The 25,929-nt window shown below is 40.0% G+C and overlaps 1 protein-coding gene and 1 long non-coding RNA gene across 4 annotated transcripts in view; one reads left to right on the forward strand and one right to left on the reverse strand.

Moving 5' to 3' along the window:
- Positions 1-58: 58 nt before the first annotated feature.
- The window catches only part of ARHGAP19 (Rho GTPase activating protein 19), a 74,357-nt gene continuing 48,486 nt past the window's right edge, over positions 59-25,929 (reverse strand). For all 3 annotated transcript variants that reach the window (XM_042908470.1, XM_042908471.1, XM_042908473.1), the window contains exons 7-12: positions 21,176-21,241; positions 19,026-19,217; positions 13,141-13,239; positions 8,135-8,245; positions 7,538-7,616; positions 59-4,003 (exon numbers count right to left, since the gene is read on the reverse strand). In XM_042908470.1, the coding sequence (XP_042764404.1) occupies positions 3,999-4,003; positions 7,538-7,616; positions 8,135-8,245; positions 13,141-13,239; positions 19,026-19,217; positions 21,176-21,241 (552 nt within the window). In that variant the 3' untranslated portion in view covers positions 59-3,998. The remainder of the gene's footprint in view (positions 4,004-7,537; positions 7,617-8,134; positions 8,246-13,140; positions 13,240-19,025; positions 19,218-21,175; positions 21,242-25,929) is intronic.
- LOC122202187 overlaps positions 10,400-25,929 on the forward strand; it is a 37,762-nt gene continuing 22,232 nt past the window's right edge. Inside the window, exons 1-2 of the long non-coding RNA XR_006194502.1 lie at positions 10,400-10,658; positions 14,687-14,746. This is a non-coding gene — a long non-coding RNA (uncharacterized LOC122202187). The remainder of the gene's footprint in view (positions 10,659-14,686; positions 14,747-25,929) is intronic.

Genomic DNA, 25,929 nt, shown 5'->3' on the forward strand with positions numbered 1-25,929 from the left:
TCTCTCCTTAAGATAATCTATCAGTGAAAATTGGAATTAAGAGACCAGTCAAAGCCTATGGATATGAAACAAAAGATTTAATTTCAGAATATTACATGAATAAAAAAGACAGTGCATATGGTTGTTTCTTTACAGTTACATAGATATATCCGATATATAGTCAAATAAGAATGATATACAAAAAATGGTGAAACAGTTAAGAAACCTTGTTTCCGTGTTGAGGGAGCTCAGGGAGAATGGGAGGGCAGCCCCTGCTATGAAGGGCCCCGGGGCAGGAGCGTTTTTTTTCCCAATAGGCTCTGCCAGGCTCCCAGCAAGTGTGGGTGAGTGCTCTGCTCAGTGGCTCTCTAGCCCCCAGGCTGTGGCCTCGCACACTCCAGCTTCCATGGCAACGCATGCGCTCAGACTATTACCACCCTACCTCCTCACTAGCTCCTGCACTGACTCTCCACTACACGTTGGCATTGGCTGCTAGGGAAGCTAGCTTTTCCCTGGGGAGTTTTAGATTGGGTTAATTACCACTGGTTTGAAAAGCTTGTGCATCTTAGGAACCCAAATCTTCCCCAGATTCTAGAGCAATCTTGCCAAATGCCGGTATCCAGGTTTAGATCAAGGTCTTGTCTTCAGTACAAAAGCTTCAGGGTGGAGGGGACAGGGATGAGGTTCTCCCTGGGAAAAGGGAAATCTACTTAGAAAGGACCTTCCAGCATTTGCATGAGGCCCTGTGTGAAGTAAGGAAGCAGCGAGAGTCTAGAGAAGTCCATTCCCAAAGATGGCTGCCCCAGGTAAGCATGGGCCACACAGCTGGTCACTGCGAGGCACAGTTGCGATGACCACAGCTTCTCCTAGGAGGCAGTATTTTAAACCATATCCTAACAGAGGCTCCTGCGAGGGAAGCAGCACAAAAACACTGCTATCTGGGAGGAAAGGCTCTGCTCCGACACTCTGGGATCTGCTGGCTTCCTCACAGGCCAACAAAGAGCTGCCTCTGCAGTGGTCATTGCCGTCAACAGCCCTGCACTGCTCCATTTCCCAAGGGTGCTCCCTTGTCATTCCTGACAGACCCTAGAAAGATATTCAGGGTGAAGAGTGTGTGGAGGACCAACTGCCGCTTCAGTTACGATTTGTAAACAACCATCTCCTTTGACATGTTTTGGCACTCAGGTATCATCAGTATCTTCTAATCTTCTTTCGCTGCGGCAGTGGAGTTTTTCAAACCAGACTCACTGGTCCCAGTGCAAAAGTCTGTCATTATAAAAGGTTAGAAACCCCAGTGACTATGGTTTTCACTGATTCACCCAGTGATGTGAACCAAGGCGGTGCTCTGTGTTTCCATGCTCATGCCCACTGGCACAAATACACTGCCCTGCACTGACATATCAGAATCCATCGCAACTGACCCCAGAAAGAAATGAAATCTTAAAAATCATACGAAGAGGCATTTCCAAAGAGACTGTTCCAACATGAAAAATAAACATAACAGATTAAAAAAACATCTTATAGATTAAAAAACTGTTAAATACTGGCTCAAGAATACCCGCCCACCAAGTCAGAAGGGAGACAGTACCCTTCTGTGGCAAATGACAAAGGGCTTTTGTCTTTGAGTTCTCCGTAAGATTCCACAGGATTAGAACGCTTACATATTATAAGGCAGAAGGTTATGCTGTTTATTTCTCAAATTTGGATTCCAACTGGATCACAGCTTCTATTAAAAAATTACCTATCACACCCTTTAAGCAAGGGAAAGTATATTTAATAAATAACTTAAATGAAACACACATACCCGAATACACACAAATTGCCCAAGGGAGCGAGCTATATAAAAGCATGTGCGTGTGACAAGCATCTTTCTCACCATCCTGGTGCCAGAACACTACCCTGGGGTATCAATTCCATCCAACCAAAGAAAGTCTCCTAAATCTCAGCCACCTTCCTCAAATAGAACGCCAGAACAAACCTGATGAGAGGGAGCTATCAGGTCACTGCCCTGCTCTCTCCACCTGATGCCAGGCATGTTTAACTGACCACGCCACTCTGAGATGAAACATTTAGACGAATAAAGAAATGAACTACAGAGTTAAGGGAGAGCATTACTTCAGTCTGGTCATACCAAAAGCAGCATCTGTTTGCATTCACTGGTAGCTGGTGCTTATTTTCTCAATAAGAAAAAAGCCAAATAGAAATCTACATAAGTGAATTTGCTAAAAATATTTTTAAGAATGACATAAAACTGTTTTAGAGAAAAGGGATTCTATATAGGTTTATACTCCTCACCATCTACCGTTCACAATCCATTGAATTGGAAAGCCAAATTTTACATTTCCCTTCACTACTGCTGTTACAGCAGCAAATGAAACAGGAGGCACGGAAGAGGACTGACACCTGGACACAAAACCGAAGCATGCTGCCCGCAGAGTCATCTTCTGTTTCAGGAGAAACACAGCTTTTTCAATAGTTTGAAGATAGTCAGCAAATCATACTTTGCCGGGCAACTGCTTCCGCACAGAGCCTGACTCAGCTCCACCACAGGGCAAGAGCAGCCGCGCAGCTTAATAGAGCAGGCCCGCTCCGAACGTCCTCGCCGGCCACACACCGCTCTCCGGGCAGTGAGTCCGCACACCGGATCAAAGCCATGCCACCGCTCACCTCCAATGCACGTGAACATCCCCAACCAGGTCAAAGCCCCAGCCCCACCTCCAGACCACTCCCTTGCCCATCCTGACGAGGAGGGGGCAGCGCAGCAACCCTCCTCAAGCACTGGTGATAAGCCTTAACTGCTTCCAAAGGAGAACAAAGGATGCCTTTAAAGGATGCTCCTTTAAATCCTCCCAGCCCTGCAGAGTGATGCTGGCTTCCTCCCTGTGGCTCCAGCTTGCTCTCAGGAGACAGTCCAGCCGGCACACACCATCCCTTAGAAGGATGCAATATAATCCCATCCACAAGGAGTCACCACGGTCATAAAGCCAGCTGGCCCCATCCTAGTCACACTCCAGAGCTTCGACTACACTCAGATGTATCAGCAAACCTCTATTAAGCCGTCAGTGACTTTCCTTGAGTCACAGTGATTTGGCACAGAAGTACTGGCACCAGAGATGTTTTAGGTGAGAGGAGACTGAATGAAGGAGACGAGTTCAGCAACCACACAATTACTTTGGCATCACTGAGGAAAGGGGAAGAGAGGGAAGGAGGGAGAGATGCAAGGAGGGAGGAAGAGACAAAGTTTAACAAATGACATTTGTTAAAATATTCTATCATTCTGAATTCTCCCTTTTCAATGCCACAGGCCAAATACCCTGCAATCTCAGGCCCAAGAAATAATTTGTAAATTTCCGGGAAAGCTGTTAAGTTCTTTGGACACAAATGATATTGAGGAGTACAGCCTCATGAGACAAAGAGCTTTCCCAAAGCTTAAGGTGAAAAAGAAGGGAAAGATACCTGTCTTAGAGGCAATTTAGAGTACCTATCCGAAAAATGGCTTTAAAAAAGACAACAACAAACAAACAAGAAACAACCAAAATACCCCCAACACTAACAAAACAGAGAAAAGCCCCAAATATCAGTTAAAAATAGTATCAACCCACTAGGATTGACAGTACTTTTTAAAAAAATCACTGACAGTTGAGCACAACTTTCATATTTTTAAAAATAATATCTGCCTGAACAAATACATGGAATGAGCACTGAAGCCCACCTGGTCCTGCCCATTTACTGCGCTGTGTGAGCTGGTTGGCTAGTTCAGTGGTTTCCCCATGATATTTTCAAAGAGAGAGAAAGAGAGAGATGCCAGCACTCATTCAGTAGGCAGAGTCTATAGACATTATCCAGTGAGTGGGGTTAGAGGTGTCAGTCAGGTCACAGGATTAGGTGACTCTCACAATTCAAAATGCAGCAAGCAGGCTGCAAGTCCAAGCTTCTCCACGAGCGGTAATGATACCTGGCCCACTAAAGAGAAAATTCTGGGTGGACAACAGGAGAACTCTGGATCCTTTAGGGGAACCCTAGGCTGAAAGAAAAACAAGAACATTAAGCACATTTATAAACATTTCTTTTTGCAAACATCCCACCTAAAAGCTAGAGAATCTACACTTAATATTTCTACAAACTGAAGGTTCAATAGCTTGAGAATTTCTGACTCTCTATCAAATAAACATCACTTTGTCCACTTGCCCTAATCTCAGTTCATTGTAACAACTTGGGACACCTGGGTGGCTCAACTGGTTAAGCATACAACTTCGGCTCAGGTCATGATCTCATGGTTCATGAGTTTGAGCCTCACATCAGACTCTGTGCTGACAGCTCAGAGCCTGGAGCCTGCTTCGGATTCTGTGTCTTCCTCTCTCTCTGCCCCTCCCCCACCTCTCAAAAAATAAAGATTAAAAATAAATAAATTAAATTAAACTAAATTAAATTAAATTAAAAAATGTAATGACAATAAAAGCTACCACTTTACTGCTCTGAGTTTCTTATATACCTTATCTCATTTATCTTCATAACAATTTGTGCATGAGATAACACTCTTGCCATTTTACAGGTGAAGAATCTGAAGCCTACACAAGTTAACTTGCCCCAAGATAAATAGCTATTGAGCAGCAAAGCTGGGAAATGAACCAAAGCCTAACTGAATGCAGAGCTCATGTTCTTACCACTACTACGCCTCTCACCAGCAAATGTTTACTAAATGCCTACTAGATGTCATTACTGGGAGAAAAAGAACAGGAGACAGGAGACCACAAATATATTCTTAAGTCTGGCCCTGTCTTTCAGAAAAGAAACTAGCTACAGATATTAGATGATACAAGTGAAGTAAATAATGACGATAAATCATACTAAATGTCAACATTTTAGTAGTGTCCACAAGAATCCAAAGGAAAACGCACATCTGGCTGGGTTAGCCAAAGAAGGTTTCAAAGGGGAGATGTGTGGTTCAGGTTAGGCTTTGAAGAATGGGTAAGATTCTAACTACTGAAAGTAATGCTCATTAATAAGGAAGTGCTACATCAGCAATTCTCATCTGGGGGTCCCCAGAGGACACTTGGCAATGTTTGGAGGCATTCTGGGTTGTCAAAACTGGGGGAAGGGTGCTACTGGCATCTAATGGGTAGAGACTAAGGGATGTGCTAACCATGGTACAATGTACAGGGTAGCTCATACAACAAAGAATTATCTGACCCAAAATGTCCACAGAAGCAGGTTGAGAAACCCTCTGCTAAATAAATCTCTTTGGAGAGCATGTTCTTTTTTTTTTTTTTTCCTTTTTAATTTTAGAGAGAAAGCGCAGGTGCATGTAAGGTGGGTAGGAGGGGCAGAAGGAGAAAAAGAGAGAATCTTAAGCAGGCTCCACACTCAGCCTGATGCGGGGCTCAATTCCATGACCCTGGGATCATGACCTGAGCCAGAATCATGTCAGATGCTCAACTGACTGAGCTACCTAGGCGCTCCTAGAGTGTGTTCTTGATGATGATAATTAAATTACATTATTTCCCTCAAATAATATTTGTTCCTTTTATAAAATCACCATCAAAAAATCTAGTTATATTGAAACCCATGCAGGGCTCGAACACACTAATGGAACCATGAGCTCATGACCTGAGTCAAAGTTGGATGCTCAACCAACTAAGCCAACCAGGCACCCTGAACCTGGCTTATTTCTCTCTCCTGAAAGTAGAACTGTCAATATAAAAAGACTTACTATTTCTTGATTATTTTAAAAAATGAAAGCCACAAAAGGTATAATTGATACAAAACAATGTATCCTTCAAAAATAACTTATACTTAGCTTTGATTCATGGATATATAGGTTAGGTAAAAATATTTAGACACACATAACTCAAACACCCAACTTGCCTCAATCAGACAGCCCCTCCTTTAAGTCCGAAGATGGAAAGAAAAAGAGCTCAGATAATTCATTCAAGGATAAGGAATAAGACTATACTGAAATCTGGGAATGCAAGCTGGTGCAGCCACTCTGGCAAACAGTATGGAGGTTCCTCAAAAAATTAAAAATAGAACTACCCTACGACCCAGCAATTGCACTACTAGGTATTTATCCAAGGGATACAGGTATGCTGTTTCGAAGGGACACATGCACCCCAATGTTTATGGCAGCACTACTGACAATAGCCAAAGTATGGAAAGAGCCCAAATGTCCATCGACAGATGAATGGATAAAGAAGATGCGGTATACACATACAATGGAGTATTACTAGGCAATCAAAAAGAATGAAATCTTGCCATTTGCAACTACATGGCTGGAACTAGAGGGTATTATGCTAAGTGAAATTAGTCAGTCAGAGAAAGACAGATATGACTTCACTCATATGAGGAATTTAAGATACAAAACAGATGAACATAAGAGAAGGGAAGCAAAAATAATATAAAAACAGGGAGGGGGACAAAACAGAAGAGACTCTTAAATATAGAGAACAAACAGAGAGTTACTGGAGGGGTTGTGGGAGGGGGGGATGGGCTAAATGGGTAAGGGGCATTAAGGAATCTACTCCTGAAATGATTGTTGCACTATATGCTAACTAATTTTGATATAAATTTAAAAAAAATAAAATCAATAAAATTTTTAAAAAAGACTATACTGAAATCTAATCTTTTAGAAAAGAATAAAGATTTATCCATAAGGATTGGATTTTTGTTCTCTTTCTATTGCTGATATCTCAAATCATAATTATGCTCAGGTCTCATTAGTAAAGTGCACATGTCAAACCAGAGATCACTTCATCTGCCACAGGAGCCTTTTAAAATAAGACCAAGTCTCAACCATTTTTCTCTAGTCACACTAGCACTACTTGTCAATGCTTCTAAAACACTATTTCAATGAAGCCTCACAAGATATCTGTGAACTAGATATAACTATTATCCTTATTTTCAGAGAAGGAAACAAGCTCAGAGAGAATGAATGGTCTTCCTGGGCCAGAGGAATAATGCCTTAAATCAGGTCTAACAACAAGTCCCCTGGTCCTCCCAGTGGGCCACATGGCTTCTTCAGAGGAAAGCACAGCAGCCCCTACTTTTCATCCCCAAGCCTTGGGCAACTGGCAGTCAGTGCCAAATAATCTTTTTTGTTCTAATTATTGTCTGAAATATGTTGTATGACATGATTTCCAGGATCCGTCAGCTGTTTATTCACTGAAAGCCTCACTGAGTAAACAAGGCCAAAGTCTACACAGAAAGAGAACATAACTATTCCATGTTTATTGAGCATATTCTTAGCACTTCTGTACTTGGTTTCACAAATTAGTTTACACTTGCTTTAAATTTTCTTAACAAGTATTCTTAAGATTTTGTTCACATGTGTCCCATCTGTCCAAGAATGCAGGGACCATGGGGGCTGTCTTCACAGCTCTGCACCTCAGCACCTGGGACAGCGCTAGGTATGTTATCAATAACCATCTGCTAAATGAACTCAAGGGCAAAGACCCAGTCTTGCTATTTTACTTTGCTTCTGACACTGGGAATTCAAAAACTGCTCCTGACTGACTAAATGCAGAAAGGACTTACATTCAGTAAGAATAAATATAATCAGTACCTTTTTTCCCCTCTTTCTTCCCCTCAGACCATTTCAATCTTGTTGGCATCAATGTGACAGCTGGAGAACCAGGAAATAACTGTAACAAGAAAATTTTATAGTGGCTTAAATGTGCTTATATCATTCTTATACACGGACTACTAACAGAAGAATTATTTGCTTGTTCCATTTCAGTGTGAAGAGTTTCACGGAGGCAGATTGTATTTATATCACTAACCTTAATTGATTTTATTGCTGGCTTGATGAAGCAGCATGTCTAGTATACCTGAGACTACCCAACAAGTAATGCAGTGTCAAGCAGGCCCAGCTCAGTGTTACCTGCCCCACAGAGTCCCCCCGTAAGAACTGGAATAGTTCCAGCACTTTGTGGAGCTATTTCACCATATTTGTCACCTCTGCGTATGACTGGCTATACTCTCCTGGAACTCCACGTGTGTTTGTTTTGACCATCAACATACGTGAAAGGACTGAAGAAAAGGCATAATTTCATGGCTCAGAGAAACACAACAGGAAATAAAACAGATGACAGACAGTATAGCAATATTTCTCCTTTCTACAAATGTACACAAAGAGAAAGTCTGAAGAACAGGATCTTACTAAGTTCATGTTTTCTTTGCTGGCTCTCTTCAGTTCACCAATGGCTATAGATTCCGGAGTAGGGTACTTGTTTTTCTTTTCTGACATCATCTGATTTCCCAGGACCTTCCGCTGATTTAGGAAGAGAAAATATGTGATTTATAAAGATTGACTCTATCTGTATAATAGCTATACTGATCTTTTAAACTACAGTTTCTTTCTTTATTTTTTTAAGTTTATTTATTTTGAGAGAGAGAGAGAGAAAACGAGCAAGTAGGGGAGGGACAGAGAGAGAGGGAGAAGGAGGATCCAAAGCTGGCTCCATGCTGTCAGTGCAGAGTCTAACATGGGGCTTGAATTCACAAACCATGAGATCATGACTTGAGCCAGATGCTTAACTGACTGAGCCACCTAGGTGCTCCACTACAGTTTCTCAGTTTAAAATTTTTTCAAAGAAATAAAAAAGTTACAAAAATTAAAATAACTAAAAATAAAAATTAAAAAATTTCAGCTTTCTGATAAATTCTGCCAGGGCATCTTATACAAAGGAGTCCAAAGCATGTTACAAAAAACCTTGAAATTATTGCCTTTCTTTAGGTGATCACTTTCCTCTACATTTAAAATAGCTGAAATGTAAGAAACAATTTTATAGTTGATTTAAACTAGCTAATGCAGGCCAATTACAGTGTTTCCAAGAACATTAAAAAAAAAACAAAACCACCAGTTATTTACCAATATAATTTTTTTCCCAAATACATGTGGTCTCTGGCAGCTATTAAGAGTCCCCTCCCTACTAAAGGACACTTCTGCGAGGTCCACTCTAAGACTGCCTCCCTGTCACATCCTCATACAGGATTGGAAAATTTGGGGAGAGTCTTTAAGAGTTTCTAATACAGCCACAAGAGCGTGCAGGTCTTCTTAAGAGGGTCACATGCCTATATTGTCATTCAGAGCAGGACAAAAAGCCCTTTCATCTCTGAACAGCTTAGAAGCTCACCTAACCTACTGTAACAGCTGACGGTGACAATTCTATCATCTTTGAGGAAATCTTCCCGTTTTTCTTCTTAGATTAAGTTTAAGTCCCAAAAAAGGAATGTAACAAAACTAAAAGATTAAACTTTACAATATAAATTTTAGCAGCAATATTAAGAATATTCCAATGCAGGGGCACCTGGGTGGCCCAGTCGGTTAAGCATCTGGACTCTTGATTTAGGCTCAGGTCATGGTCTCAAGTTTGTGAGTTTGAGCCCCGTGTCAGGCTCTGCGCTGACAGTGGAGAGACTGCTTGGGATTCTCTCTCTCTCTCACCCTCCCCCACTCTCTCTCTCTCTCAAAATAAATAAATAAACTTTAAAAAAAAAGAATATTCCTGGGGCGCCTGGGTGGCTTGATCGGTTAAGCGTCCGACTTTGGCTCAGGTCATGATCTCACAGTCCGTGAGTTCAAGCCCCACGTCGGGCTCTGTGCTGACAACTCAGAGCCTGGAGCCTGTTTCAGATTCTGTGTCTCCCTCTCTCTCTGCCCCTCCCCTGTTCATGCTCTGTCTCTCTCTCTGTCTCAAAAATAAATAAACATTAAAAAAAATTTAAAAAAAAAGAATATTCCAATGTAATAAATTATTTACATGAGAGGAATTCTGGAGGAAAGGGTCTAGCCCAAAAAAGGGATCAAAGCAGAATATAAATCAAATACCTAAAACACAGAAGTACCAGAAAAATGAGACCACTACATCTTCCTTTCTGAAATCAGGTATCACCTCAGAAAAGCTGAAATGGGGATCCTAGGAGCCATAGGACAGGCTGTAAAGCTTCCAATGAACTTTTTTTTTTTTTTTTTTTTTTTAACGTTTATTTATTTTTGAGACAGAGAGAGACAGAGCATGAACGGGGGAAGGTCAGAGAGAGGGAGACACAGAATCTGAAACAGACTCCAGGCTCTGAGCCGTCAGCACAGAGCCCGACGCGGGGCTCAAACTCATGGACCGTGAGATCATGACCTGAGCCGAAGTCGGACGCTCAACCGACTGAGCCACCCAGGCGCCCCTCCAATGAACTTTTAAAAAGACATTTCATTACCCCGTCTCTATTGAGCAGACACCTCTATTATTAGCTCAAAAGTCTCTTCATTTAGAACAAAAATACTTTATCCTTCTGTTTCATAAAATTTGTTAATGTTTGTATTTAAAGTTGTTGTTCTAAAATGTTTTCTCCTGGCAGAATTATAAGCTCTATTATAATTCTAAAGTTCTAAATTCTCTCTCAGTAAGTTAAGTGGGCACTTGCCAAGAGGATCTACTCTATATTTACATCTGAAGCAACACTTAGCATGACATCTAGAGCCACCGCAGAGACCTCACTAGAAAGAGAAAACTACACCATCTAGCTTCAGTTAAAGAAACATTTGTTTGACTGACACATAGAGAAATATCTGACTAACAACTTTTCTTGTTATCAATAATCTCAATGACGGGAAGTCAGAGGAAATGCAGACTTCCAAGTAAAATGAACCAAAAAGGATGTTCATTTCATGAACTACACCTAAGCAGGTGAGTATACTGCTAGGGTTCTAGCAAAATAAATTACTTTTTAATTATAGTAAAATATACACAACACAAAATTTACCATTTTAACCACATTGAGTATGTAGTTCAGTGGCATTACTTCCATTCATATTGTTGTGCAACCATCACACCATCCACCTCCAGAATTTTCTCATCTTCCCAAATAGAAACTGTGTACCCACTAGACAATAATTCCCAACTCCCCCCGCCCCAAACCCTTAGCCCCTAACAACCACCATTCTACTTTCTTTCTCCATGAATTAGACTATTCTAGGTCTCTCGTATAAATGACATCACATAGTACGTGTTCTTTTATGACTGGTTTATTTCATTTGGCATAATGTCCTCAAGGTTCATTCATGTTGTAGTATATGTCAGAATTTCCTTCCTTTTTAAGGCTGAAGAGTATTCCACTGCGTGTATATACAACATTTTGTGTATCCATTCATCTGTCAACAGATACTTAGGTGGCTTCCACCTTTTGGCTATTGTGAATAATACTGCTACAAACATGGGTGTACAAATATCTGGTTCTTATCCTTGCTTGTGATTCTCTTGGGTGTGTACCCAGAAGTGGACTTGCTGAATCATATGGTAAAATCCTTTTAATTTTTTGAGGAACTGCCACACTGTTATCCTTGGCAGCTGCGCCATTTTCCATTCCTACCAATAGTGCACAAGGGTTCCAATTTCTCCACATCCTCCCTGACACTTGTTCTTTTCTGTTTGTTTTTTTATTTTTTTTATGTTTATTTAGTTTTGAGAGAGAGAGAGAGAGAGAGAGAGAGAGAGAGCGTGAGCGGCAGAGGGGCAGAGAGAGAGGGACACAGAATCCGAAGCAGGCTCCAGGCTCTGAGATGTCAGCACAGAGCCCAATGTGGGACTCAAACTCACGGACCGCAAGATCATGACCTGAGCTGAAGTTGGACGCTTAACCGACTGAGCCACCCAGGCACCCCTGTTTGTTTGTTTTTTTAATAATAGCCATCATACTGTGTATGACTTGCTATCTCACTGTGGTTTTGATTTGCATTTCCCTAAAAGATAAGTGATATTGAGCATATTTTCATGTGTTTATTGGCATTTGTGTATCTTCTTTGGAGAAATGTCAGAGTCCTTTGCCCATTTTTTAATTTTCTTTTTCTATCGTTGTAAGAGTTCATTATATATTCTGGGCTCCTTATCAGACATATGTTTTACAAATATTTTACATTCTGTGAGTTGCTCTTTCATTCTGTTGATCACAAAGGCAATTTTGATGTTAAGCAAGACTAATGTAGCAGAAGGTACTCGCCCCCCACAGATCAGGATTGAGAGTGAATTCTAAACTTCTATTAATGATAATAGCTAAGGCCAAAATTAGGGCTAGATGACATAGCAATGGCTAACAACTGCAGCTTACAGAAAAAATACATATTACAACGTCTTTATTTTTTTAGGGAATAATGTTTACTTTTAAACAGAGCTCCTTAATGTTGCTGGATTTATAGATTTTAATAACATTAAAACAATTTTTTAAAATAAATACAACAGAACACAGAACTGTGCTTAATCTCTCTCCAAGTTAACCAGAACATTGCCTTAGTTTATGTCTGAAAATTTGAACCCCATAATTGGGTTATCTACTGCCACCTAATGGCAACATCCCTTAATCACAAATTGAGATCATCCGTGAAGACCTGTGAATTCAACCCACAAGCATAGTGAGGGCAGCAACAGCACAGAAGTAGATACTGTATTTGTTTTAAAAACAAGATTTTTAAGTAATTTGATACAGAGGAAATATACAACTGATTGAAATAATAAGCTTACAAAAATTTCAGCTACCTGAAACTCACTAGGCTATCAGAAAATCCATTTTCTGGGGGCACCTGGGTGGCTCAGTTGGTTAGGTGGCCAACTTTTGATTTCAGGTCAGGTCATGATCTCACAGTTTGTGGGTTTTGAGCCCCACATCAGGCTCCACGCTGATAGCATGGAGCCTGCTTAGGATTTTCTCTCTTTCTGTCCCACCCCCACTGGTGCACAAGCCACACACGCTCTCTCCATCTCTCTCTTCTCTCTCAAAATAAACTTCAAAAAAAAAATCCATTCCCAAACCATTTCCACAAGCCTGTCAACTCCCTCGCTTCTCCAAGAGCTTTTGTAAATTGTGCAGTGAAATGTGTAGCACAAAACAAAGAACACTCTACACTGCTCAGGAATGGGACTCTGTCCTCAGCCCCCAAAGAAAAGGAAGGACCTTTCTTTTATTCTCCCCTTCTCCAATCACAGAACCCCTTCTCCAATTTGAAACAGCAAAATGCTATAAAAACTAAAAGTTTTTCCAAATTCTATCTTTAACCTCTTACAAACAAACCCTTTATAGGATCCCAAAGAATAGAAGAAAACTGTTTATGCATAAGAAAAGTCACACTGTTAAATTTTCTCTAAGTCAATGCTGAAAACGACAGCACAGCATACCTACCTTGATAAGGCCACTGAAGGAACGTGAACGGGCTCTCTTCTGTACCTGAGGAGTAGAAGATTCTCGCCCTGGTGTCTGAGTCACCGACTGCTTATTAAACTAAGAGAAAACATAAACATTTTACTATTATTTCCCCCATCAAGAGATAGGATTCTGTAATAATCAATAGCTAAGTATAAACATCCAGAAAAATCCAGGAATAAGTGAGTCTCCACACATATGGATTGGTAGGTTGGCAAGCAAATCTCAAAGCAAATGATGTTGCCAAAAAAAGTCAAAATTTTTTAAATTACTCTAAGAAGACTGCACTTCATTTTCCTTTTCACATGTACTATATGAGGTTGGAAATGTTACCCCTATTTTACAGACAAGGAAACTGAGGCTCTGGGAGTTATGTAATTTGTCCAAGATCTCCAGCTGGTAATCAAGACTTTTCTGCAGAAAGTACCTTGAACAAAGAGAGTGACTAGCACAACCTAAAACAGTCCTTAATTTAACATAAATTGCACACAGAATAAAAAAGTGACTAAAGCTCTTTAAATGGACATCTATCATGATTGCTTGCCAGCATTATTATCAGAGGAAATACATCAGAATAAAAATTTGTCGGGGTACCTGGGTGGCTCAATCGGTTAAGCATCCGAATCTTGATTTTGGCTGAGGTCACAATCTCACGGTTTGTGAGACTGAGCCACGAGTCAGGCTCTGCACTGGACGTGGAGACTATGTAGGATTCTCTCTCCCCCTCTCCCTCTGCCCCTCCCCAACTTGCTCGTGCCCTCTCTCTCAAAAGAATTGGCATTTTTATCAATATCAGCTCTCTGTTTAATAGTATCTAACATGGAAAAATGGAAGACCTAAGACATTATATAGTCTTATTTAATGCTTTGATTAGCCATTCATCTTCCCAGTTACAAAAAATGACATAGTACTTAATTCTACTTATCTTCCTTTTCGATATATAGTTTTTACATGTGAATTTTAATTTTGCAAATTTTTATCAGTTCAGGTTCAGTTCTGGAGACTTTAAAAAATGACACTTTTCATACATATTATATAGGTACCAAAATGTTCTCGACATTAATTATCTCAGCTGACAGAAAATTTAGTCACTTCTAAAGAGCTTCGCAAGCAAGCATCCCTCCAGGGTATATTGGGACAAGTGACAACCCATCATTCCTGATCATGTTGGACAGGTACAGTAAGGTGGGTTCTCTTGTATCCAGCTTGTGAGAGCATTAATAACTTTCTGGGAAGCTGTTTAGCAATGTGTGTCCAGAGTCTTTTAAAAATGCATACACTTCAGCCAGGTCACGATCTCGCGGCCCGTGAGTTCGAGCCCCGCGTCAGGCTCTGGGCTGATGGCTCGGAGCCTGGAGCCTGTTTCCGATTCTGTGTCTCCCTCTCTCTCTGCCCCTCCCCCGTTCATGCTCTGTCTCTCTCTGTCCCAAAAATAAATAAAAAAACGTTGAAAAAAAAAATTAAAAAAAAAAAAATGCATACAGTAGCCCCCCTTTATTCATGGTTTTGCCTTCCGTGGTTTCAGCTACCTGTAATCAACCACAGTCCAGAAGCAGATGATCCTCCTTCCGATGTACGGTCAGAGGTCAGTAGTAAGCCTAACGCTACATCATAATGCCTACATCATTCACCTCACTTCACCAAATCACATGAGCATTTTATCACTTCGCATTATCATAAGAAGGGTGAGAACACTATAGTAAGGTATGTTGAGAGAGAACACATCCACATAACTTTTATTACAGTATACTGTTATATTTGTTCTATTTTATTATTATTGTGGTTATTGTTATTGTTGTTAATCTCTCATTGGGCCTAATTTATAAATTAAACTTTATCATAAGTATGTATGTATTAAAAAAACATAGTATATATAGGGTTCAGCACTATCCACAGTTTTCAGGCATCCACCGGGGGTTTTGGAATGCATCCCCTGAAGATAAGAGGCAGGAACTACTGTATTAAAAAACTCACACCACCTATGAAGTTCTTACCAAAAAGAAAAAAACCTAATTGATATTCAAATCAGTTTCTATAATTAGATCTAACTACAAATGTATAATAAATACAGAGGATGGAGGAACATGTTAAATAAAACCGCAGAAGTGCAACCAGCAAGATCCAGTCTGTGGAAACCAATCTGGTTTCTTTCACAAATGAAGTGCAGAGAGAGAATGTGTGTATTTAAACACAAATGCGGTAACCTGGATTAGATCCTGACACAGAAAAAGGGTATCAGCGAAAGAACTGATAAAATCTGAGTAAAATCTATCATGTTAATAGTAACATTAAGTTTTAACAATTTTTTTTAAGAGAGAGAGAGAGAGAGAGAACACAAGTGCGAATGAGGGAGACAGGGCAGAGACAGGGGGAGAGAATCCCAAGCAGACTCCACAACGGTGCAAAACCAGACATGGGACTAGCAGAAGATCATGCATGACCTGAGCCAAAATCAAAAGTCGGATGCTTAACCAACTGAGCCACCTAGGCATCCCAGTCTTAACAATGTTAACATCAGGAGTGAAGGGTACCCTGAGTGAAGGGTATGTGAGAATTCTCTGTATTATATTTGCAAGCTTTTCCTAAATCTAAATTTTACTTATTGTTTTTTTTAATGTTTATTTATTTTTTGAGAAAGAGAGAGACAGACAGAGAGTGAGTGGGGGAGGGGCAGAGAGAGAGAGGGAGACACAGAATCAGAAGCAGGCCCCAGGCTCTGAGCTGTCAGCAGAGTCAGATGTGGGGCCCGAACTCACAAACCATGAGATCATGACCTGAGCTGAAGTCGGACGCTTAACGAACTGAGCCACCCAGGTGTCCCGTAAATCTAAATTGTTTTAAATTTAAGGGCCAGCTGGGTGGCTCAGTCGGTTGGGTGTCCGACTTCGGCTCGGGTCATGATCTCACGGGTCAGCTCTGTGCTGACAGCTCCGGGTCAGGCTCTGTGCTGACAGCTCAGAGCCTGGGGCCTGCTTTGTGTTCTCTTCCCTCTCTCTCTGCCCCTCCGCCCCCACTCGCATGCTCTCTCTCTCTCTCTCAAAAAATGAACATTTACAAAAAAAAAAAATTTAAGTTTACTCAGGGACGCCAGGGTGGCTCAGTCATGTAAGCATCCGACTTCAGCTCAGGTCATGATCTCACGGTTCAGGAGTTCAAGCCCCGTGTCGGGCTCAGAGCCTGGAGCCTGCTTCAGATTCTGTGTCTCCCTCTCTCTCTGCCCCTCCCCTGCTCACACTCTGTCTCTCTCTCTCTCAAAATTAAACAAACATTAAAAAAATGAAAAATAAGTAAATAAACAAATGAATTTAAGATTATTCAAACAAACTTTGGCAATGTTTTAGGGGGAAAAAGGGGGGAGAGAAAGAGAGACCTATATATTAAAAGGGATCTAGGGGCGCCTGGGTGGCTCAGTTGGTTAAGCATCCACCTTCAGCCCAGGTCATGATCTCACAGTTCATGGGTTCAACCCCCATCTTGGGCTCTCTGCTATCAGCGCGGAGCCCGCTTCAGATCCTCTGTCCCCCTCTCTCGCTGCTCCCCCCTTACTCCCGTGCTCTTTCTCTCTCTAATATAAATTTAAAAACTTTAAAAATAAAAAGGGGGGGGCCTTGGTGGCTTATTCAGTTAGGCACCCCACTCAGCTCAGGTCATGATCTCGCGGTTCGTGGGTTCAAGCCCCACTTTGGGCTCGGCGCAGACAATGCAGAGCCTGCCTGGGATTCTCTCTCTCCCTCTCTGCCCCATCTCACTCACACACTCTCTCTCAAAAATAAATAAACTTTAAAAAAAAGTGACCTAATAGCTATAAGCTACACCCAAAAAAAAAAAAAAAAAAAAAAAAAAGCATATCCTTGGGTCATGCCACTTCTAGGAAAAACTCTGCAATGAAAATAGCTATGAGCAAAAATTTATAAGCTAAAAAACAACCTATTTCCCAAACATGTTCAATGTTAGGCAAATTGTATATACATTAGATATAAGTGATGAAATATTATGCAAGTGTTAAAAATGTTCACGACCCTTTGTTGTTGTTGTTGTTTTTTAATATTTATTTGTTTCTGAGAGACAGAGAGAGAGAGAGAAAGAAAGAGACATAGAATCCGAAGCAAGCTCCAGGCTCCAAACCGTCAGCGCAGAGCCCAACACGGGGCTTGAACCCACAAACTGCAAGATCATGACCCGAGCCAAAGTCAGACACCCAACCGACTGAGCCACCCAGACGCCCTTGTTCATGGCCTCTAGAAAATGATCATGATATAATGTTAAATGAAAAGGACAGGAATATAAAAACTGAATATATATTGTGATCTCAAGCAAAAGAAAAACATGTCAAATACATATTCATGGAAAGAAACGCTAGAAGAAAATACTCCCAAATTTTTATTGGTGGTTATCTCAGGATGATTACAGGTGATTTTTCTTCTTTACACTCTTCTGGAGGTTTCAATGTTTCTATAGTAAATATTTATTATTTTTATAACCAGAGAAAAATCAGGAAATAGTAAAATTACACTTTCCACAAAACAAAATGGCAGTATTTGAAACGTATGCAAGGAGTTTGCAAGCATGCATGAGAAAATGCTTATGCTGTAATGTTTAGTAAAAGAGATAAAGAAAGTATGTGGAATGCTCCTAATTATGTAAAAATTTATTCATAGGAAAAAAACGAAAAGAAATACCAAAAAGGTAAACACTGGTAAGATGAGTGATTTATTTTCTTCTTAACCTTCTCTATAATTTCCTATTTTTCTAAAAAGACCAAAAATGATGCTAGCTTTTTCCTTCATATTATCTTTAACCCTGTGCATTCTTGATGACAAAGTCATTACACTTGTCCTACCTAAGTTGCTGTCTTAGTTTCTATCAAGAATTAAATCACTGCAGTGCTCTGAATCTGTGATAATACTCAGACTACACCCCTGAAAATTCCAGTCATAACACAATTTGCTAGATCTCAAAGCAACTTCAAAGAGTGTAACAGAAAACTTTTCTTAAAAGATTCTATCAACTATAAATAACTCAGTTCAACTTTTTCTGAGCACTTGGTTATATCTGGCCCTACGCTTGAGATTAGGTATAAAAAAAAAAAGTAAAAACACAGACTTCCCTCAAGAAGATCCCAGCTGAATAAGAAGTCAAGAGGCTGACCTTGCCTATTCAGCTAAAATTCAAGAGGGATTGAGACAAAATATATTTCCTGAGAAAGAAATTAACCAAGTCGTTGGGATTTACTCCTGCTACACTTCAAGTCTCAAAATGGCAAATGAGAGCGCTACTTTGTTCCCACAGCTCCAAAATCAACAAATTTAGCTACCAGAATTCCTACCTTCTAATATCAAACCAGGCCCGCTTTATAGTGTTTCCTAACTGCAGACAACTCATTAGTAAGAGCTACCGCTTTCTGCTATGCCAGCCACTTTACACAGATTCTTTCTAATGTTTATAGTCATGAAACGCGGACATTTCAATTACCATTTTACAAACAAGAAAATTGGAATTCCAAAGGATTAAATTATTTGCCAAGAATATCTGAAGGATTTAAACTCCGGAACAATATATTGTATAACTGCTGGTTCTCTCTCAGCATATTTGGTACGTGACCGAAATTAGAGAAACTCTAACTACACTTGGATCCTTCCGTTTAACTGTAGAAATCCAAGAGCCTCCCTCTACTCCCTTCCCTAGTGGGGCAGTAGTATAGACACCGCCACTGAGATTCCACTGACAAGTTTGCTTCCTTGGACGAGCCAAGTGTAGGTCAATACGAGCCAAAACTTAAACGAGATTTGTAACAGTATTCCCTAGTGATTCGACAACCTTGACCACATTCCTAAAGCCCGTCACCATTTCCTGCCTTCAGGTACCTGTCTAATAAGTTGTTTCTTCTTCGCTGACTCTGGCATATTGTGAACGTGTTGGAACAGCTCTCTCAATGCCTCTTCTGTACGCTGCTGGGTCTCCTCCTGATGAGAGCAGGAATCAACCCAGTTCCGTTTCTGAGATTTTGCCAGCTGGAAGGACTTAGTATGACATGAAGCTATCAGATCAAGATCATCCTAGAGAAAATTTTAAAGAAAAGCGAATTAATATATCCTGCCAGCTTATTTTCAGGTTCCCACAACCCTGGAACAAAAGAGGGGGGAGAAATGGGGAACATGGTACACTCTTAAATCAAGGAATAAGAAAAACCTAAACAAAATTATCAGATGAAGAGAAATCGCTAATTATGGACTACATTAACAGCCCACTCCCACGACCTACCTAGAGAACCTAAATTCATTTAGAATATTGCCACCAAAAATTATATTTATATAAGAGTTCAGTTTTCAAAGCATCTTTTAATCGCATATAACTCTCACTGCTATCCTATGAGGTAAGCAGGGAAAGTATCATCATTCCTATCTGATAAAAGAAAAAACTGAAGTTAAGCTATAAGTTTAAAGTCATTTAGGTATTAAAAGGGACAGACCCATCCTGGAGACCAAGTGCACGGGCTCTTGGCTGGGTGCTCTTTCCTACACGTGACAACATGATGGGGTAACTACACTGCAGCGGTGGAGGAATGGCAACAACTCTCTAAGAAAAACCAAACTGCACTTACACTAGTTGAACTCATATACTGTCCTCCAGGTCACACCAAATATTTACTGAAGAAGAGGCAGACACAATAGCATAGGATGGCAGCTTAAGTTTCTAACCAAGACAGACTAAATAGAAATCGTTAAAAAGTACTAGTGAAGTTTCTCAAACTTCTCAGTTTTAAAGCTTAAGAATCATATGCAATCTTGTTAATAAGCATCACACATTTGCTTTCTAAGCTCATGTGGTCTCAAGCGTTTGAGACATTTGGTAGAGTGTTACCACTGAACATGAAATAAGAATGGATTATATAAAACTAATTTACTGCTGCAAAATATTTAATGCGTTGCTATTTACAGACTGCTTATATCATATGCTGTAAGAATGCACAGGGGCTTTATGAAAAACTTCAAACATGCAGTCTATGCCATCACTCACATGTAGAGGATACCATCTACCAGTGGAGCACCTCTGAAAGGAAACAAGAAGACTGCGGGGGGCGGAGGGGGCACTTTTATTTCAATACATAACTTTCTTCTCCGTCTTTTTCCTTATCTCAAACTGACTAGATAATTTTGAACTATAACACTAACATTTTATTTTCCATGGCTTATTTTTATTTCATACTTTGTTTTATTATTTTTTCAAAGTTTATTTATTTATTTTGAGTGAGAGAGAGAGAGAGAGAGAGAGTGCGAGTGAGGGAGGGGTAGAGGAGAGGGAGAGAGAGAATACCAAGCAGGCTCTGCACTGTCAGCCCAGAGCCCCATGCAGGGCTCAAACTCCCGAACCATGAGATCACATGACCTGAGCCAAAATCAAGAGTTGGACACTTAACTAAGTAAGCCACCCAGGCACCCCTCACACTTTGTTTTAAAACTCCACTAATCTGGGGGGGCGCCTGGGTGGCTCAGTTGGTTAAGCACCCAACTTCAGCTCAGGTCATGATCTCGCAGTCCATTAGTTTGAGCCCCGCGTCTGGCCCTGTGCTGACAGCTCAGAGCCTGGAGCCTGCTTCAGATTCTGTGTCTCCCTCTCTCTCTGACCCTCCCCTGCTCATGCTCTGTCTCTCTCACTCTCAAAAATGAATAAATGTTAAAAAAAAAAAAAATTTTTTTTTAAAACAAACTCCACTAATCTGGGAGCCTGGGTGGCTCAGTCGGTTAGGCGTCCGACTTCAGCTGAGGTCATGATCTCACAGTCAGTGAGTTTAAGCCCCGCATCGGGCCCTGTGCTGACAGCTCAGAGCCTGGAGCCTGCTTCGGATTCTGTGTCTCCCTCCCTCTGTGCTCCTCCCCTGCTCACGCTCTGTCTCTCTCTGTCTCTCAAAAACGAATAAATGTTAAAAAAAAATTTTTTTGTAAATAAAATAAAACTCCACTAATCTTAATTAACTCTCTCCTTGAATAGACTAAGAGCAGTTTCCTATTCTTACCTTTGATGCTTGAGATCTGGAGCCCAAATAGTGCAATCTAGCACATTCCCGAATATAAACAGGAGCCTGGGCGGGATATAAAAGAAAACCAAGAACAAATGGTTAGCAGTATCTAAATTTCTTTCAGGCCACAAAAACAGTGACTCTCAAAATAACTGGACTAGCAGATTACTTCTGAAAAACAAAAGATCCCAGGGGCACCTGGGTGGCTTAGTCAGTTAAGCATAGTTTGAACCCCATATTGGGCTGTCTGCTGTCTACTGTCAGAGGGGGATCCTATGTCCCGCTCTCTCTCTGCCCCTCCCCAACTAGTGTGCATGCACACCCTCTCTCTCTCACAAAAATAAACATTTAAAAGAAAATTTTAAAAAAAAGAAAGAAAAACAAAAGATCCTCAAAATGCCCTATTCCATAGCTTCCTTTCTCTTGCCACCAAAATGGTACTTCAACAAATCTGATAGGAAAACTGTTTTTGAGAAGACACTACTATAGATATAAAAATCAAATATGGGGTGCCTCGGTGGCTTACTTAGTTAAGTCAGTTAAGCCTCTGACTCTTGATTTCGGCTCAGGTCACGATCTCATGGTCGTGACATTGAGTCCCACATTGGGCTCTGTGCTGAGCATGGAGCCTGCATGGGATTCTCTCTGCCCCTCTACCACTCACGTTCACTCTCTGTCTAGCAAAATAAATAAATAAACATTAAAAAAAAAAAACCACTCTGGACATATTTCCGAATGGTTACTTTCCCCCTGGCCACAATTTAAATTGTCATTTAAAAAAAAAAAAAGACGGGGTGCCTATGTAGCTCAGTGGGTTAAGCGTCCAGCTCTTGATTTCGGCTCAGGTCATGATCTCACAATTTGTGAGGTCGAGCCCCAAGTTGGTCTCCGTGCTGAGCATGAAGTCTGCTTGAGATTCTCTCTCTCCCTCTCTCTCTCTCTCTCTCTCTCTCTCTCTGCCCCTCCCCCACTCATACTCACACACTCTCTCAAAAGAAATAAGTAAACTTTAAAAAAAAAGATTAAACACAACCTAAATGTCTTTTTTTTTTTTAATGTTTTATTTATTTTTGAGACAGAGAGACACAGAGTGTGAGCAGGGAGGGGCAGAGAGAGGGCGAGACATAGAATCCAAAGCAGGCTCCAGGCTCCGAGCTGTCCGCACAGGGTCCGACGCAGGGCTCAAACTCACAAACCATGAGATCATGACCTGAGCCAAAGCCGGACGCTTAATGGACTGAGCCACCCAGGTGCCCCCTAAATGTCTTTTAATAGAAAACTGGTTGAATGAATTTTTATACATCCATACAACACAGAACTATCTAGTTACTAAAAACGAAAGAGGGGAGAGGATAAGGGAAAGAAGGAAGAAACACTTTATGAATTGATATGAATGACTTCCAGGATCTACTGTTGAATGAGAAAAGTCATGGAACAGTATATAAAGCACCTATGTAAGAAAAAGGAAATAGGAACATATATACATATGCACACTTATTTGTTTTTATAAAAAGAAACACAAAAAGAACCAGATAAACCAGAAAAGGATAAGCCAGAAAATAATGAAAATGGTTAGGAAGACGACTGAGATTTCTCTAAGTATATACCCTTTTGTGTAGTTGGGCTTTTGAAGCATGTAAATATACTACAGAGTCAAAAAAATACACTTAAACCCAAAAGGAAATAAAGGTAAACCCTAAACTGAACACAAACAGGGAAAAAAATGAATAATCTGAGTATATGATTGACAACATAAGCACAGAAAAAGAATTATTCCACCTAACTTTTGGAAACTGTATTCTAGGGGCATCGGTTAAGCATTCCAACTTTGGCTCAGGTCATGACCTCATGGTTCATGATTTTGAGCCCCGTGTGGGACTCTACGCTGACAGCTCAAAGCCTGAAGCCTGCTTTGCATTCTGTGTCTCCTTCTCTCTCTCTCGGTTGCTCCCCTGCTTGGGCTCTAGCCCTCTCTCAAAAATAAATAAACCTTTAAAAAAAAAACACCTGTATTCTAATTATACATCCTGAGTGAGATATATTCTAAGGAAAAGGAACTATAAGGGAATCTTAAACTTCCATCAGCATGTTTATATAGGTGTATTTTTTAAACTAATTTTTTATATGTTGATATTTTATATATTGTAGGATAAAGCAAGTAGCATATAAGTGCTACTAAAATCTTGAATTTGCAATGACTGAAAACAGATACAAAGTAAAAGAAGTCAAGAAAAAGCTCTGGAATGATAAATCTGAATTGGAGATACTACTATGAACTAATAGTTGCTTTTAAAAAAATTTTTAATCTACTTCCTGCCCTCAAAGAGCCTAGAAAGCAATGACACCCCAGAAACAATGAGTATACCTAGGGTCACTCAAAAAAAAAAAAAAAAAACAGGGCTCCTTAAAGAAAATAATTGATTCCAGGCCCAGGGCAGAGCAAATGCAAAGTGAGCTGGGGACATTTTATGCCAGGAAGGAAACACTCAGACTAATGGAGTCCTGTCAAAAAGACAGCAGGAAGAGCTGGCAAGGGCTCTCACTGGCCAAATCTGAGACAATTTGAAAATTAAAATTAACAACTGAAATTGACTAACACCTTGAATAACTATAAACCTATGAGTCTATAGAGGTATTCATTAAAAAAAAGAGAGAGAGAATGAAACAGAGGAAAGGAAAGCTCTCCTCCACAGGAAAAAAAAAGTCAGCTAATAAAGATTAAACAGAATTAGAAAAACACTATTTTGTAATACCCAGTATCACCACAGATTCCAGCAGGATTACAGATGGGTGCTAAAATCATTACATTAGGTAATCATCCTGCAGGTTACTTACTAATTGCAAAGGGGAAAATGTACCTTTGTAATTAAGAGATGTGGCAGTTAGCAAAATTAGCATCACTGAGGGTGAGACAATCTGACATTCTGTGCCTCTGAATGTGATGCAACATGATGCAATAGGAGATACACAAACATCACCTATAAATCTTTGCAAAAATGCTTAATATGAATCTAATCAAGCCTCTAGACCTAACTTAACAGTTTACAGGAACTACATAGAAAGGGATACATAGGAACAAGTTAAATAACCTTGAGAAAACAGTAAGACAAATTTAGAAGATGGAATATTCTGTAACACAGTTGGCCTGAATACTTCAACAAGTCCATGACATGAAGAAAAAGCATAGGGACTATTCCAGATTAAAAGTGACATAATAATCAAAGGCAATATATGAACCTCGATTAGTACATGTTATTAAAAACAGCAGCTATGAAATACATTCTTAGGATAAATGGGGAAATTTGAATCTGTACTGAATATTAGCTAATATGAAATCCTCATTAATTTTCTTAGACATGATAATGGTACTGTGACTATTGGGACAATGTTCTTATTCTTAGGAGATGTACGCTTAAGTACTTAGATGTGAAGTATCATGTCTGCAATTTACTGTCAGGGATTCAGCCAAAAACAAACACCAAAAAAAGCATAAATATATAGAGGAAAAAAAAAAAGCAAATATGGCAAATGGTAACATTTGTTGAATCTGACAGTTATATGAGTGTTCACTGTTTTACTCTTTCACCTTTTATCTATATTTGAAAAACTTCATAACAAAGTTTTAAGAAGAGTCTTGTGACAAAAACATTATGATATCTTGTCAATTTCTACCTTGCTAAACTATAAAGTAGAGCTGAAAACCAAAGGAAATTTCCTCCAAACAAGAGTATGACAGAACCCACTCCACCTATTCTATAAACTTCATTTAAAACAAAAAAAAAACAAAAAAAACACAAAAACCTGGGGCACCTAGCTGGCTCAATTGGTGGAGCATGTGACTCCTGATCTTGGGGTTGTGACTTCGAGCCCCACATTGGGTGTGGGATTATTTTTTTTTATTTTTAAATTAAAAAAAAAATCCCTGCCCCCAAAAGATACTATGAACTTAAGACATATCCAGAAAGGGAGACAGAAGCAGATGGGTTTAAATGAAAATCTGGAGGTGTTAAGTATTTTACAGTTCAGAGGGAATCAACAAAAGGACTTCTCACATAAAATGGGAATTGGCCTTAATTGTATATCATTATAAGTCCCTAGGAAAAGATGTTGTGACTCGTGTTAGGGAGACATAAAACTAGATTGGGTCAGAGGGACTGATAATAGAAGACAGAACTAGAAATAGGAGGAATTTTAAGGAAAAAAATACAAAGAACACAGAATCTGAGGATTAGGAGGTAAAAACTCCACCCAAAGAAGCCTGAGAAGAAGAAGACACAACAAAGCACAAGAACAACAAACCGGAGGTACAATAGGACCTCAGAATAAGTGATAGAGCACACAGAATAATCGACCATTTTTCATCCAAAGGAAAAGCTCAGGAAAGAACCTAATTAGCCAAAGTGGTAAAGCAGATGCCCATAAAGACAACAGTTCTGATGTGAGTATCAAAGAGGAGAGACTGAAGACTAAAATCTCAAAAGAAATGTTTTTTCTCTCCTTCAAAGATCAACAGAGGCTCAAAGAGTGCTCACACTAGTCTGGAAACAAAGGTAAAGTAGCAAACAAGAATCAAAACCCCAAAGATGAGGAGCTGAAACAGGAATCTATATAAGGAAAATGTAGAGTAAAAACAGACTGTTTGAAAGGGTCTATTAATTAGAACTGTACCAAGCTGAATTACATCCAGGAGCCCATACTCTTGTTTTATCTCTAAGATTTGTGTGATTTCTATTCTCAAAATCCTTCACAGT

This window comes from Panthera leo, chromosome D2, assembly GCF_018350215.1.
Source record: "Panthera leo isolate Ple1 chromosome D2, P.leo_Ple1_pat1.1, whole genome shotgun sequence".
Taxonomy (NCBI): domain Eukaryota; kingdom Metazoa; phylum Chordata; class Mammalia; order Carnivora; family Felidae; genus Panthera; species Panthera leo.